The sequence below is a fragment of the Calidris pugnax genome, unplaced genomic scaffold, assembly GCF_001431845.1.
Source record: "Calidris pugnax isolate Ruff unplaced genomic scaffold, ASM143184v1 scaffold20, whole genome shotgun sequence".
Classification (NCBI taxonomy): domain Eukaryota; kingdom Metazoa; phylum Chordata; class Aves; order Charadriiformes; family Scolopacidae; genus Calidris; species Calidris pugnax.
This window is the reverse complement of record NW_015094510.1, coordinates 1806043-1821756: the sequence shown is the minus strand read 5'-3', so window position 1 is coordinate 1821756 and position 15714 is coordinate 1806043. Positions and strand designations below refer to the sequence as shown.

The window sequence follows — 15714 nt, the reverse complement described above, 5'->3', positions numbered from 1 at the left end:
TGGGAAGCTCCGCCTACCCAGCGTGCCGCGCGGGAAGCGGCGCGCGGCGGCCGGGCCCCGCGCCCCGCGTCGCCGTGGTGATGGCGTCGCGCGGCCCCGCCTCGGCTGCGCTGAGAGGAGGGGCGGGAAGGCGCGCGTGCGCCGGCGGTCTCGGTGCCGGCTGAGGTGAGGGAGGGAGAGCGGGTTCGGCCCGGGCGCCGGGCCTCCTCTCCCGGTGCGGGTGGGTGATCGGTGGGGTAGGGTCGGCTCCCCCTCGCTCCCCGTTACCGGGCGGGCCTGTTGGCTTCCGCAGAGTTGGGCGTCGGGGCGGGGGGAGAGGGAACAGCGTCTCCTCCGGCGTGGGGAAGGGGGTGGTGCTGCCTTGCGGCGGCGGCCCCCCCAGGAGAGCAGGCCCCCGGCGGGCTCCCCGCCTCTCGCCGTAGGGCAGCCCCGGCCGGCGCTGGCCCTGGGCTCCGAGAGCAGCATCTCCTTTCTCTGTAGGGCTCGGAGCAACGCGCGTAAGTCTGTGCCTCTCTTCAGTACAAGCTGTGGTCTGTACCCCGTGGCTGTAAAAGTAGCTCCCTTGTGGAAAGATGTAGCAAGTTAACCTGACGAGAGCAATGGAGTTACATCTTCAGGGAAGACAACGGTGGGTATCAAAGTACTTAAGAGGGGAGGATATTAGATATGAGGAAGAAATTCTTTACTGTGGGGGTGGTGAGGCACTGGAACAGGTTGCCCAGAGAAACTGTGGATGCCCCATCCCTGGAGGTGTTCAAGGCCAGGCTGGATGGGGCTTTGAGCAACCTGGTCTGGTGGGAGGTGTCCCTGACCAGGGCAGGGGGGTTGGAACTCAATGAACTTTAAGGTCCCTTCCAACCCAGACCATTCTATGATTCTATGAAGTTCTGCATGCCCCATCCCTGGAAGTGTTCAAGGCCAGGCTGGATGGGGCTTTAAGCAGCCTGCTCTAGTGGGAGGTGTCTCTGCTCATGGCACGGGGTTTGGAACTTGATGATATTTAAGGTCCTTTCCAACTCTAACCATTCTATGATTCTACTCCTTTACCATTTTATCTAGCTGGGGTTGTTACACCCTTATTGGGTGCTCTCTGACACTGTGTGCCTCATGGCTCTGTGGAGCTTTCGGTGCATGCACATCTGATGGTGTGAATGGCAGGTGCACGTCTTGTGTTAGCTATAGCATCTTACTGGTAAGCCTGTTTTACACCAGCATCTAGCTTATTGCAGTCAAACCCCTTGTTAGAAATTATTTGGGAAGACCAAGTAATTATTTGGGAAGAAAAAAAAAAATGTAACCATGTGATGCTGAAAAGTATTGCTTAGTGGTCTGAACTGGTTATATTTTCGTAATGATGTAATGCCTTTCACTTAATTATTTTGTTTTGTTTTTTTTTTTCCAGCTGATTCTAGAGGGGGCTTATCTCAATGTATAACTCTGAAAAGGTTTGCAAATAGTGAAGGAAAATGTCGTATAAAAGCTCTAAGGAAATCAGGAAAGTAAACATTTCTAGCTCCTTGGAGTCTGAAGATATTAGCTTAGAAACTACAATACCAACCGACGATGTTTCTTCCTCTGAAGAGAGAGAAGGCACTGTTAAAATCACTAAGCAGCTGATTGAACGGAAAGAGTTGCTCCATAATCTTCAGCTGCTTAAAATAGAATTATCTCAGAAAAACCTGATGATTGACAACTTGAAAGTAGAATACTTAACCAAGGTAAGAAATGTTTCTTCTTTTGTCATCTAATCTTTTCTTGTTTCTGGTGCTTTTAGAGTATGATAGAACCTTCCATTCTGAAAAGAATTTCTGAGAATTGCATACTGGAAGCTTACTTAACTTTTTTTTTTTTTTTTAAATGAGAAATGGAGGAAACGAGATATGTAAAACTTAGCTGATTTGTCCAACGTATTATACTTATAAATGGATGAGAGGGATCGAATTAATTTTTCCTTTTCTGAAAACAAAGGGAAAAGAAAGACCTGTATTCTTTCAGAAATGAGTGATTTTGTCACTGATGTAAGCAACTTAATAGAGCTTTTAACCTGAACTTGCAGGACGTTAGAAAGTCATCCAAATGCTGTTCAATGATCTGTTAATGAAGGTGTGACTAGAATATACCAACATGTCTACAGTAGGAGATTTTGTTGGGTACAGTTTCCAATGAGATACACGAAATAAGAAAGGTATAAAAGTTTTGCCATGTTTGTGTCCAGTCCCCATTTACAACTTATTATATACCAACAGTGGCTTTCACTGGCTTGCTGCTCTGAGTTTAGGCCTAATTTGAAATCAGCTGAACAAGTAGCTATTTGGCTAAAAAAGATGAATTGTTGTACGGTCCCGGTCCGATTGGTCCGGGCGGGGTTCGTAATGATTCCGAGGGTGCAGTTAAGACACAAGGTCAGATGAACCAAGGACATACCTCCTTTGATGTTATATCATGTACACAGGTGGTAGATATCTTGCAGGAAGTGAGCTTTGGGACATCCTGTTTTTTTGTTAGGTTCTCATGGCCAGTTTCTCACAATTGTAGAACTAAGTCTTTTTTATTTCTAGTTCATTAGGGCGAAATCCATATGGTATTTTATGAAGCCTTAGCATATTTACATATCTTGTTAGACAATTGTTACTGTACTTCCCAGTGCATTGGGCTCTCCACATTTTTCTATGAAGTTGTTCTTTTTGTCAAACATGTTTTAAAAATTACCAAAGTAACTTCTTTTCTTAATTTTATATTCTTTATATTTAGATTGAAGAGCTAGAAGAGAAGCTTAATGATGCAATCCATCAAAAGCAGCTGTTGTCTTTACGACTGGATAGTCAGCTAGCACTGCAGCAAGAAGATGCTAGGTATGATGGAAGTAAAACAAAAAAAACCTTCATCTGTAATAACTTATTAATATGAATTCAAATTTATTCATGGTCAGTTGTCATGGTTTTACTAGAAAGAAAATAGCCTTCATCCCACCTGAAACCAGGACAACAGTTAATGGAAAACAATGATTATGAATTACAGGAGTTGTTTTTCTTTTGAAGATTATATTAGTATTTTCATTCTAAAAATGGAGTTTACGTATTCAATTAACATATCAATAAGTTTGAAACTTGCTGAAGTTTGATTTTGATTTTATTGTTACCTGGATTCAAAATATAATAGGAACTTGGAGTAAGAATGTTTTTAAAACCAGTAAAGAGTGAAAGGAGTAAGTAAAGAGGGTGGACTTTCTATCAACTTAAAGTGAATTTTTAATAACTCTGCAGCCTAAATGTCTTGGGAAATATAAGGGGATAATATTTAGCACTTCCAGTTAGGATTGCTTATTGGTCTGAAGTGCTTTCAGTTGATGATGTAGAAACTTACTTTTCTCCTTGCTTTTCTGAAACATTTGAGGTAACCTGTAGCTGAAAACCATTTGGCTAGAAGGCTTCTCCAAATTACTTTGTCAATTAAATGTTTTAGCACCTGTAATAGGACTGTGAAGGAAGAGCATTACTTGATTTTCTCTTGCTAGAGGATGCACCAGCATACAGGATGTGACTGATTCAAAGTCATACTCTTTAGTAAGATTGGAACAGATTTAGGGGTATGAAGCCAGACCTGAGATGAGTTACAGCAAAGTCTTTCACCTAAGAGCAGCTGACTGTCAGAAAAATGTCTGTCATTCCGTAAGCTTATTTGCACCAGGGTGGAATATTTTTATGTTGGCCATACTTGAGTTATCAGAGAAGTGCTCAGTAAAAAAAGTACTGATGTGCGAACTGTTATTAATAGGCATAAAAAAGTTGAACTACTTTTCTTTCCCTGGTCTTTTCATTAGTTTTCCTGTCTGTCTTTTACCTCACTTTTCATCCCCGTTTAACAGAATCGTACACCAGAATATGTCTTGTGTGTGACTGCTTTGCTGACTTGGGATTTTCTTTCATCTTTTTGAAACAAGTAGGGCAGACGTTGCCATGTAGTACTAGCTAGCATTTTTAATGTTGCTTTGTGGTGAGTTGACCCTGGGTAGATGCCACCAAAGCCTTGCTCACCTATCACTCACCTCCTCAGCTGGACAGGGGAGACAAAATAAAAGGAAAGGCTTGCGGGTTGAGATAAGGGCAGAGAGAGATCACTCAGCAGTTACTGTCACAGGCAAAACAGACTCAGCTTGGGGAAAATTAACTTAATTTATTGCCAGTCAAATTAGAGTAATGAGAAAACAAAAACAAATCTTAAAACACTTTCCTCCTACCCTTCCCTTCTTCCTGGGCTCAACTTCACTCCTGATTGTCTCTTCCCCACCCAGTGGTTCAGGAGGATGGGGAAGGAGGTTGTGGTCAGTTCATCATACATTGTTTCTGCCATTCTTTCCTTCTTGGGGGGATGACTCCTCACTCTTCCCTTGCTCCAGTGTGGGATTCCTCCCAGAGGAGGCAGTCCTCCACAAACTTCTCCAACATGAGTCCTTCCTGAGCCCTCACGGCCTACAGTTCTTCATGAACTGCTCCAGTGTGGATCCCATCAGGAACAGATTGCTCTCGTATGGGTCCCCCGCAGGATCACAAGTCCTGCCAGCAAACCTGCTCCAGTGTGAGCTCCTCTCTGCATGGATCCGCAGGCCCTGCCAGGAGCCTGCTCCAGCATGGGCTTTCCACAGGGCCATAGCCTCCTTCATGCATCCACCTGCTCTGACATGGGATCATCCATGGGTTGCAGGTGGATATCTGCTCCTCTGTGAACCTCCATGGGCTGCAGGGGCACAGCCTGCCTCACTATGGTCTTCACCACAGGCTGCAGGGGAATCTCCACTCCACTCCTCCACTGACTTTAGTGTTCACAGGACTGTTTCTCTCATGTATTCTCATTCCTCTCTCTGCTGTTGTTCATCTGCATCTTTTTACCTGTTCTTAAATGTTATCCCAGAGGCGCTACCACTGTCACTAGTTGGCTTGAACAAATCTTAAAACACTTTCCTCCTACCCTTCCCTTCTTCCTGGGCTCAACTTCACTCCTGATTGTCTCTTCCCCACCCAGTGGTTCAGGAGGATGGGGAAGGAGGTTGTGGTCAGTTCATCATACATTGTTTCTGCCATTCTTTCCTTCTTGGGGGGATGACTCCTCACTCTTCCCTTGCTCCAGTGTGGGATTCCTCCCAGAGGAGGCAGTCCTCCACAAACTTCTCCAACATGAGTCCTTCCTGAGCCCTCACGGCCTACAGTTCTTCATGAACTGCTCCAGTGTGGATCCCATCAGGAACAGATTGCTCTCGTATGGGTCCCCCGCAGGATCACAAGTCCTGTCAGCAAACCTGCTCCAGTGTGAGCTCCTCTCTGCATGGATCCGCAGGCCCTGCCAGGAGCCTGCTCCAGCATGGGCTTTCCACGGGGCCATAGCCTCCTTCATGCATCCACCTGCTCTGACATGGGGTCATCCACAGGTTGCAGGTGGATATCTGCTCCTCTGTGAACTTCCATGGGCTGCAGGGGCACAGCCTGCCTCACTATGGTCTTCACCACAGGCTGCAGGGGAATCTCCACTCCACTCCTCCACTGACTTTAGTGTTCACAGGACTGTTTCTCTCATGTATTCTCATTCCTCTCTCTGCTGTTGTTCATCTGCATCTTTTTACCTGTTCTTAAATGTTATCCCAGAGGCGCTACCACTGTCACTAGTTGGCTTGGCCTTGGCCAGCTGCAGGTCTGTCTTGGAGCTGGCTGGCATTGGCTCTAGGGGACACAGGGGAAGCTTCTATCAGCTTCTCACAGAAGCCACCCCTGTAGCCCATTTTACCCCCTTCCCCATTACCAAAATTTTGCCATGCAAACCCAGTACACTTTTTAAATAATATAAGAGTTACATTTTGAAGGATGACTTAATTGGAATGTGTTTTCAAGAGTTACAGCTAAAACCTCCCAAAAAGGAGGTCAGTTGCTTTGATTTAAATAAAATAAACACTTTGAAACATCTCTAAGTGATGCGCAGTTTCCCTTGCCGTATAATAACTTGCCCCTGGTGATAACAGTAATGACAGCGTTTTAAGGCTGGAAATAAGGTTGGTTGTTTAAGGGTAGTGGCGTTTGGTTTTTGTTTTGGGGGTGTTTTGTTATTAGTTGTTATTTTGTGGTTTAAAAAGAACCCAAACTTTGTATGTTACATTGGGTAGAAAATGAGGGGTTCTTTGTGGAATAGGCCATAAGCATGTATATGCTGAAACTGGACAGGACACGTATTGAAGTTGCTATTGCTTTATTTGGTAATTGACTAATGCTTTGGGGTTTGTGTGGAAATATATTTTGCTTTTTCATGTTTTTAACCTTTTAATTGGTAAATTAAGACTTAATTTATAAATTCAAGTCGTCATATGTAGGGATTGCCACTTCTCAGGTTCAGCTTTGTATTGTCAATGACTATGAAGTTCCTGGTGTTTTATGTATAACCTGTCTGATATGATTGTGTAACCCTGGTGGTATATGCTCCTGTACTAATATCTGTAAATTTTCCCCTATCCAAAATGAGCGTAACTCACTCCCTACCCAAGGTATTGTGAAGGTTTTTGACTTGTGTTACTCACTACTTAACGTCTTCTGTTTTCAAATCTATCTTGAAGAAAACATCAGGCTCTAATGAAACAAGAAATGGAAACTATTTTATTGAGACAGAAGCAGCTGGAGGAAACTAATCATCAGTTAAGGGAGAGGGCCGGAGATATCCGTCGTAGCTTGCGAGATTTGGAATTAACGGATGATTGCTATGAGAAGCTAAAGTCTCTTCCTGAAGATCAGCTTTCTATCCCTGAATATGTTTCTGTGAGTGTTGATTTTTTTTTTTTTAATTGGTTTTAAAATATAGCTGTGTCCTGAATCTAGCTGGGGTGGAGTTTATGTTCTTCATAGCAGCCTGAATCTTGCTGTGTTTTGGATTTGTGGCTAAAACAGTGTCAGTAACACCAGTGTTTTGGCCATTGCTGGACAGTGCTTGCACAGCATCAAGGCTTTCTCTTCTCCACACTCTGCCTTCCCCTGTGCACCGTGGGCAGGGTAGGGGTGCTCATGAGATCGAGAGGGAACACAGCTGACCTGAATTGGCCAAATGAATATTCCATGCCAACTAACGCCTTGCTTAGCAATATAAACTGGACATAGAGATTGGGGGCAGGGGAGATGTGGCTACCAAGGTGATTATTGATGAGAAACTGGCTGGGCATCAGTTTGTCTGTGGGAGGTGTGAGTGACTGTCTTTGCTTGGCTGATTTTTTTATTTTTTTTTTTAATTCATCTTCCTCTTTCCTTCACTAATTAAACTGTTAAGATAACTCAGCACCTGAGTTTTCTTGGATTTGTTCTTCCCACTTTCTCCTCTGTCCTGCTCCCACTGGAGGCAGCAAGTGAGTGGCTCTATGGGTGCTTGGCTGCTGGCTAGGGTCAGCCCACCACAAGCTGTAAATTGTTTTGTTTTTTTTAGCAAAAAAAGGTATGTGCCTTATATAGTAGAAGCCAGTCTATACTGCTAGAATTCTTATTCTTGCCCAACTAGAAATGAAAAACCTTTGGAGGCAGATGTACTTCTGGATCAGTCCATTTTGACTAGATTCCAGTAATGAGAACCTTTTAATCCTAGACTCCAATGTCTTAAAGAGACTAACAGACTAGAACTGCTGATGTATTTTAAGAGGGTAAAGCAAATGGGGGTATTAAGAGTAAATGGTGGGCACACCTTGATGATACGAAATATAGCAGGCTGAAAATAGGAATTTGAAACTTGGCTTGCCAAAACCACAAGTTGAGATGGCTCTTGTAAACATCCCTTACCTTTCCCTCATGCTTTCTATCTGGCCCTTTTTGACCTGATTAAATGCAGGAGATAAAGCACACCTTAAAGTGTGCTTTAAGACTAATTTTCTTGATTTAAGAAATTTGTTAATTATGGCATATGGGTAGATGGAGAGGTAGGGGGATGCTCTGCTTGCGATAAAAGGACAATGCCTTCACAGACTGTGGGACATGTCCAGAGCATCCTGGCTCACTTCTGAGAATGAAGAGAATTTAGACATGTAAACTTTACTTCACCAAAGTATTTGCATTGTGCTTATCTATAGAGCTAGTTATTAAGGAATAATATAACATTATAAAAGCTTAGTGCATTTGTTGAGGCATAAATGCTGCATGGATGAGTTGTCTTGCTAGATGAAAGTCATGGTATACTGTGCTCTAGATATGTACAGAGAAGTAAAACTTGTCATTCTTATCTGAAGGATGTTCTTGGGAACATCTTTTGAAAAGTTCCAAAACTTGGACTCTTTAAAGTACTAGAAAAATCTTAAGGCTCTGAGTAATAAACAAGAACGCATAGGTTGGGACCTATTAAGGTACTACACCCATACACCCTAGCTGTCTGCTGTACCCACTGCCCTCTATAGAAGTGTTTGGGTTTTTTTTTTGTTGATTCCTGTGCCACCATGGTAGACAAAGCAGATTTTTAACACAAAATGAAATCATGTCAGCTTACTTGAAACTGGTGTTCAGGAAGCTCCAGGGCTTCAGGAGTTGATTGATAGTCAGTACAAAAGACTCTGTAGCCAGGTGCAGGACAGATACAAGGTGTTAGTAGCTTTGCCAGCTGCTTTAAGTGAAGCTGTCTGGAGTGCTTAAATTGTATTTGTGAGTAGAAAGGGACTCTAAAAGAGATGTGAAGTGGGAGACATGGGAAACAGCCACCTTCTACCCCGATCTACATTTCTTTTCCATTCAGCAGTAAATGCTACTTTTGTCTGTGACTCAAATTCTACTGCTTATGTGTTCACTGAAGCCCCTTTCTCTTTACATGTCACTTTTTACTTCTGAAGTTGTCCTTTTTTTCCCCCTCAACCCCCAAGAAGATGTTTTAAAGATATACTGCAGTAAGATGCTGTTTTCTGCTGCTTCTCGCGACTTTAGCAATGGGGTCAGTGTGAACTTGAGAGTATCGGTTAAGCTCAGTGATTATTTATCATTACTTTGAGTTACTCAATTGATACAGGTGCTGGGAGGCTACAGAACTGATTTGCATAGGCTGTCTATGCATCTGTTTGGTTTCTGAAGGCTAGGAAGAGCATATTGCAGGGAAAACGTAATTTTTCTGATACTGTTTTCTGCTTTGCTTACCGAAGGAAGAACTGTGCATTTTTGAAGCAGATAAAAATTCTGACTCCAGATCTATATGCAGACTAATAGCACAGTCTATTGATATTAGGGAAAAATTCTCCTTGGCAAGAAAGAGTTCTGCTTAGAAAATTTGAGCAAGACATTTCCAGACTCTTTTTATTTTTTTCCTGTTTATCAATTATAAAATACTGCCTTACAATTCTCCAGGCTCGAAGTGAATGTGTATATAATACTTACACTTTTTTTGAAACCTGGTAAACTGGACAAACAGCAGGAAGTGCTTAAATACAAGTTTTGTATATAGAGATACTGCAAATTTAAAATACTAGAATTAAAACAAATGTAAGGTGTTTTTCACTGTTCTTCCACAGAGGGGTGCCATAGTGACATGTTAGAGCAAAGACTAGGTGATGTTTAATATTAATGATGATGAGAAATGAAAAATTATGTTTAAGCATCTTTCTCTTAAAACCATACTTTTTTTGTTTTAAACTTTTAAACTTTTAAACTTTTATTTTTTAACTATTTATAAAAATGACTTTTTTAGAAACAGTATATGTAAAATTTTAAAGCACTTCGGGTCTTTGAACTGGTGCTTGGCAGCTGAGTCACTGAATTTGTCTGGTAAAGTGAAACTCTTATGTATTCTCCTTTAAATTTTTTTTACCAAATTGTTTAAAACTGACATTTAAAGATGTATCTGCAAATTGTTTGATCCAATTTTAATTGCCATGTCTTTCAGTTGCATTGTTTTGTTAACTACAGCTTAGATGCTCTTTATTTAAGAAGGCAGTTAGCTGACACAACTACTTTCACATAAATCCATTTAACAGAAGGCAACTTTCCCTTCCTCTGCACCCACCCATTTTTAGTTTAACTCTAGTAAAGTGGCACACACTGAGAGTTTTTTAAAAAACGCCTAGAAAGTGGTAACTTCTTCCTTAAAGCACATCTGTAGAAATTTATAATTTTTAAGATATGCAGTGCTCTGTGAAATCCCATTACAGTATTTTGTGTTTCTGCTATATTGATTTGGCAATATAGCAGTGTGTGCTTTGACTGCTGAGTCACATGAATGTTTATTGGCGAGCAAGCAAGCAAAGCAACAATAACAGTTGAACTTCTGTTAGAACCTTCTCCTCATCTGCTGCGCTCATTTGCACTTTCTTATTACCACAGATTGATCTTCTCTTGGGCAGGCTGTGCAGCTATGCTTATGCTTGATAACTGTATCCTGTGTCATCTTGGTTTGATACCAAGTAATCTGGTTTAGGGTTGTTACAGTTTGGGAAGTAAATGAGGTGTTATGGCATAAGTCAGTTTTCCTACGGAAATCACAGTAAAACTGCAAGAATTTAAGGGAGAAGCTTTAAGTTCAGAAAGTTTAAGTTTAAAAAAAGCCACAATGCTTTAAATAGTTACCAATTAGTGACAGTCAAGGTTATTATTTAACAAAAAAAATTTAAAAATTTGTAGTCACTTTTTTGGGAGGTCTTGATTGAAATTCAGTTACTCAGTTTCAGATGTAACCAGACAAGTTCTTAAAGAATCCAGATAGACAAAAAGTGTAGTCAGCGGAAGCTATAGTTAAGAGACTAAAATTATATTTACTCACTGCTTTGCATGCACACTTTTAAAATTGGGTTTTTTCCTAAGGAAGTTGATGAAGCTTGTTGCAGTTCAGAAGTTAGAACGAGCCAATAAAACTAACTTCACAAGCCCATTAGAAGCAATGGGATTTCAGAGATGGATGTAAAAAAACTCCTTAAATATTGAAGGAATAGGATACTGCAAGAGGAAAAATAGTATTGAAGCAGTTAAAAAAGACAATAATATGTAGTTAGTTCAGTTCCCAGAACAGAAAGACAATTTATAGTTTTAAGTGTAGCATCTGATGGTTCAATTTATCATTTGGAATTTTCAGCACATGAACAAAAAAAATTATCATACCTTAGTTTGGGTTTAATTGAATTGTAGTTTTAACAACCATCCTTAATTTTGTTCGTTTTATGTGTAAACTTAGACATAATGAATTGAGAATCCCTTGTTACTATCTTAAAAAAATTTAAAAAAATAGCAACTGTATTTTGGGAAATCATCTTTGTCAATAAAAAGTAACTTTTACATTTATAGCATATACCCTGTTTTAGTTTGTGTTTGTTTTTCATCTAAAGGTAGGGATGAAAAGTGGAGCTCTTGCTGAGTACAACAAATTCAAACTATGGCAACTTTTAACAAACATAGTATTTGGAAAAGCTTGAAAACAGAAACAAAAATAACCCCACCACTTCTTAGAAAACTTCACTTTTCTGCCTTGATGTTAATCTTCCACTCATGTTGCGCACTTGCTTTATTGTATAAAGCAAACTACACCTATGTTTACATCACAAATTTTCATGACTTCTGTGTTTTTTTAGAATTGTATGCTGTCCATTATATGGAATATACCTGGAAATTTTCTTTGTCTTCTGCTGTTTACAGGTAGCAAAACAGAGACCTGTCTTCCTTCTGCATGGAAGTGGAGTACAGCTTGCTCTTGAATGCTTACTTTCTGTGCTTTCTTGCTTGTATTTCTTCTTTAATCATGTATCAAACAGTGTTAATGATGGGGGTTATGGAGTAGCTTTTGCATGAGAATAGTGCTTAATTATGTTTTCTTTTATTTTCATCCCCTGAAACAAACATTTTAAGGTATCAAGTTAATCTGGTAGTAATAACCTCTGTGTACGTGTGTGTGGGTGTATATCAAAAAACCCTCTTTCTTCTTTGTTTTGTCTGGTTTTGTTGGTTTTTTTTACTACTGACTCTGTGGTTTTGTTTTACTGTGTTTTCTATCATATTTTTTTTTTGTTTGTTTATTGGAAATGTTCTGAAAAAGTTTTATTGATCTGTGACTTAATTGTCGGAGACTATGCCTGTGACTGGAGTGGAGAAGAGAGAGGAGTCTGTGTTAGAGTTGCTTGGGTTTTGTGTTTTGTGGGGTTTTTTTACATCTTTTTACAAGGCCTTTTTAGTGTTAATTTAACAGAGTGGAGTCTTTCCGAGGCTTAGTTGCATAATTCAGCTGAACCCGTGTAGCAACGTGTTACTGCTGAAAGTGTGTGTGTATTGAGTGTATCACGATTCTTCCTGGTTATGTGCTGTTCCTGCTTCCTGTGCTTGCTCTTGCATTTCTCTTGGTGCAGATTCAGCACACTGAACTGGCAGAAAACAAAACTAATCTCTCTCCATTTCTACACACCCCATAAAAATTTATATTGGCTTGAGGGAAGTTAGCAAGTTAAGTTGGTTTATTGCTAAATAGGCTTCTCCCCCCCACACACTGTTAATCAAATAGGCTCTAGAGCTGGCACAAGTAAGGGGATGGGACCATGGGGGCCATGAGCAGCTGCATTTTTTAATTGGGCAGCCTGACTGGGAGCTGCCTTAGTTGAACAGAAATGTATAGCTTTACCTTTACTCCTCTTTTTTTTTATTCAGTGCCAAACACAAACTGATTCTTTCCTAGCTGCTGCTGTCAAACGCTAAAGAAAGACACTGTCTTTGTTTTAACATTTACCACCACCACCCTCCCCAGCCCCAACCACGTTCCTGGTATGCACTAGAAATCATTTGGTGAATTATTTCCATAAAATGTTGAGCTGATTTGGTTTGGGAATTGTAGTTTTGTGATGGCAATTTTGCTAGTCTGAATTTTGAATATATATCTTCTTTTTCTAGATCCAATTCTATGAAGTAGTCCATTCCTTAAGAAAAGAGCTAAGTGATCTACAGATGAAAAAGGGGAGCCTAACAGAAGAACTAAGAGGCTACAAATCCCAACTGAAGTGTCTGACAGAGGTCTGTGCAGCTTAATTATCTCAATTAAGAAACTGTGTAAATATATATATATAGTGAAAAGCTCATTCTCCAAGTCATCATTCATGTATAAGATATAAAAGCTTTTTTTCTATATAAAAATCACTTTATGGAAGAGGAGGCAGGGAGAGAGGGAGAGGGGAAATGTGCTATATATGTCCTTGCATAACAGCTAATTTTACGTTATGGCTACCCTGCAAGATTTGTTCATGAGACTGCTCAGGGTAGACTCTTACCAGCCATGTTGTGCTTTCTGAGGGCAAGGTTCAAGACTGGGAAGCCAAGACAGGAGATGCACCCAGCAGTAGTTGAAGACACAATGATGGCTTAGTGTATAGTTTGAGATGATCCTCTCTTGGTAGTAATTTGCTTTATCTTTTGTTTCAATGATATAAAAATGCATCTTTTAAGAATTCTTTGGAGTTATATCTTCTCTCTTATGCTTTACGACTTTTTATGCTTTAATTTTCCTTTTTATTTCCATACTAAAATATAATTTGTTTTCAGGTAAGTTATAAATGTCAGAAGTGGAGAAACAAATTCTCTAAAACCATTTAATTTTTACTTTCAAAGAGCAAAGCTGTTGAAACAGTATAAGAATAGTATTTTTTAAGGTATTTGTGAATATTCATAGTATTCTTACTATGTTGTTCTTGTCTCTTTTACCACTTCTGAAATTATTCTGTTGTTACTGCATCTTGTTTCTCCTTGAAATTTACGTATGAAGTAATTGAGTGTAAAGAGATATTAATTATACAGGATTATCTTGTGAAATTCATATTCTTTTAATTTCTCTTTTGGATTGAATTAGAAACAGTAGTCAATAAAATTTGTGTATTTATGTGCTTGAGCATTATTTCGTGTCATCATCTCTGGTCATAGCTGAGATTAAATTAATCCTGTTAACTTTGATTTACATGAGCATTTCCCATCATTGTACTTTTTATATGCTCTGATTTAATTAAATTCTACAGAAGGATTTCAGCATTCTGAGATTTGACCAACATCTATGTTAATGTTTTTGCTGCAGCAATTTAACAAGGTAGTAGATCAATAATTAAAGTTGTGCTAGGAACAATTTTCTTGGTACATTGACATTTCTTTAATATTGAAATTTCTAATGGTTTTCTTTTTATGCCACATGGTGGCAGTATCCGCCTGTCCCACGGATTTGTTTTTTTAAAGTTTGAAGTTTGCTGTGCTTTTCTTTTGATGCTGATGAGAAAGCACTAGAATGTTGCCTGTGTTGAACTGAAGTGGTTCTTTGAATGTTTATAACCTGTTTGCATGATCATGCTTAAAAGGAGAGACAACTAATAAGAATTAATATCTTATTTTAAAAAATACGTTAGGGAAGAGATCTAGATGTTGAAATGTCACAAGAACAGGCCTACAGATATTAATAAAAATATATTCCTTAGAATTCTTGAGTTTCAGATCCATATGCATAAAAATAATTGCCTATTTAATGAAATGTGACCTGATAAGAGCTATTTTATGTATAAAAAGACTTAAGAGTCTCTGTATTTTGCTTCTGGTGAGTTCAGATTTGACCTAGTGACTTGATGAGTGTCACTATAACAGGATACGTCCAGCTGTTTCAGATAGTGAGAGGAGCATCATCAATAGGTGAGGCTGCTTTAGAATCCTTAATACACTAGTACACTGAAGCTAACATACCTAGGCATCTTTTGCGGTTTATAAAGAAGTGGTTGCAAGGTGTACTGTTGGGCTGGCTTATTTATTTGAGCTGCTATGGTAAGTCAAGCTTTTTTGCAAGGAAGTTTATCAGTAGGAAATAAAGCACAGTTTCATTTAGAGTCTTACTTAAACTCTTATACTCTTTTTTTACTGTTTTTCTGGTATTCCATAATTCTTTATTTCCAGCTACTTAGTTGCAGAAGTTCCTTGCCTGTTATTTAGTAACTTACATTCTTCATATCTTTCTTCTGGTTTCCCATCCAAAATTTCTTAAGCTTTAAATTTTTCTTCAGCATTTGCAATATTCTTGTTCTCTTCATAGTTTATCAACAAAGTGTCTGTTCTGGGTTTAAAATTTCTTTAAGAAACTACTAATACAGAGTTTTGAAATCTAGTCATCACTGAACTTAAGACAATCCCTTTTTTCTTTTTTTTTTTTTTAAAATTTCTTTAAGAAACTACTAATACAGACTTTTGAAATCTAATCATCACTGAACTTAAGACAATCTCTTTTTTCTTTTTTTTTTTTTTCCCTGTGAGAATAAACCACATCCTACAATAAGCATTCATTTTTTCTACTATTGCAAATAATTAAGGCTCTTCCTAATGAGTTTCAACATGGTTTTTTTCCTCTTTGTGGAACATGGAAAGGAACTAAAATACATGCTTATTCAAAAATCTTTGTATTAACTACTAATGGATTGGGGTAGGAGGATTTTGCTGGCTTTGCTGGTTGTTCATGGCTGACAACTTAGGTTTGAGTAAGTTTTAAACATCTAGATATTCACCCAGAAGTAAAGTAATGAGAAATATGAACTAGGTATAGATTTAGGGGAAAGTCTATCTAGCCAACGAAGAATTGAGAAAGTTTAAAGGAAAATCCGAATTTGTTCAATGTGTTGAGCTGACTCTAAGAAAATTTGAATTTTTCAAATAAGACAACCATTGCCTAACATCAGGTATCTTATTTTGTGACGGGATGGTTGTAGTTCTTTAATTTGGTCAAAGGAAATGAGCTCTGTTTTTACTG

At 39.3% G+C, this 15714-nt stretch overlaps 2 protein-coding genes across 2 annotated transcripts in view; one reads left to right on the top strand and one right to left on the bottom strand.

Moving 5' to 3' along the window:
* The window catches only part of DIS3 (DIS3 homolog, exosome endoribonuclease and 3'-5' exoribonuclease), a 23669-nt gene extending 23204 nt beyond the window's left edge, over positions 1 to 465 (bottom strand). Inside the window, exon 1 of the mRNA XM_014965722.1 lies at positions 18 to 465. Coding sequence (XP_014821208.1) covers positions 18 to 465 — 448 coding nt within the window. The remainder of the gene's footprint in view (positions 1 to 17) is intronic.
* Positions 286 to 15714, top strand: part of PIBF1 (progesterone immunomodulatory binding factor 1) — a 135882-nt gene continuing 120453 nt past the window's right edge. The window contains exons 1-5 of the mRNA XM_014966146.1: positions 286 to 628; positions 1403 to 1718; positions 2752 to 2852; positions 6593 to 6791; positions 12846 to 12965. Of these exons, the coding sequence (XP_014821632.1) occupies positions 1467 to 1718; positions 2752 to 2852; positions 6593 to 6791; positions 12846 to 12965 (672 nt within the window). The 5' untranslated portion in view covers positions 286 to 628; positions 1403 to 1466. The remainder of the gene's footprint in view (positions 629 to 1402; positions 1719 to 2751; positions 2853 to 6592; positions 6792 to 12845; positions 12966 to 15714) is intronic.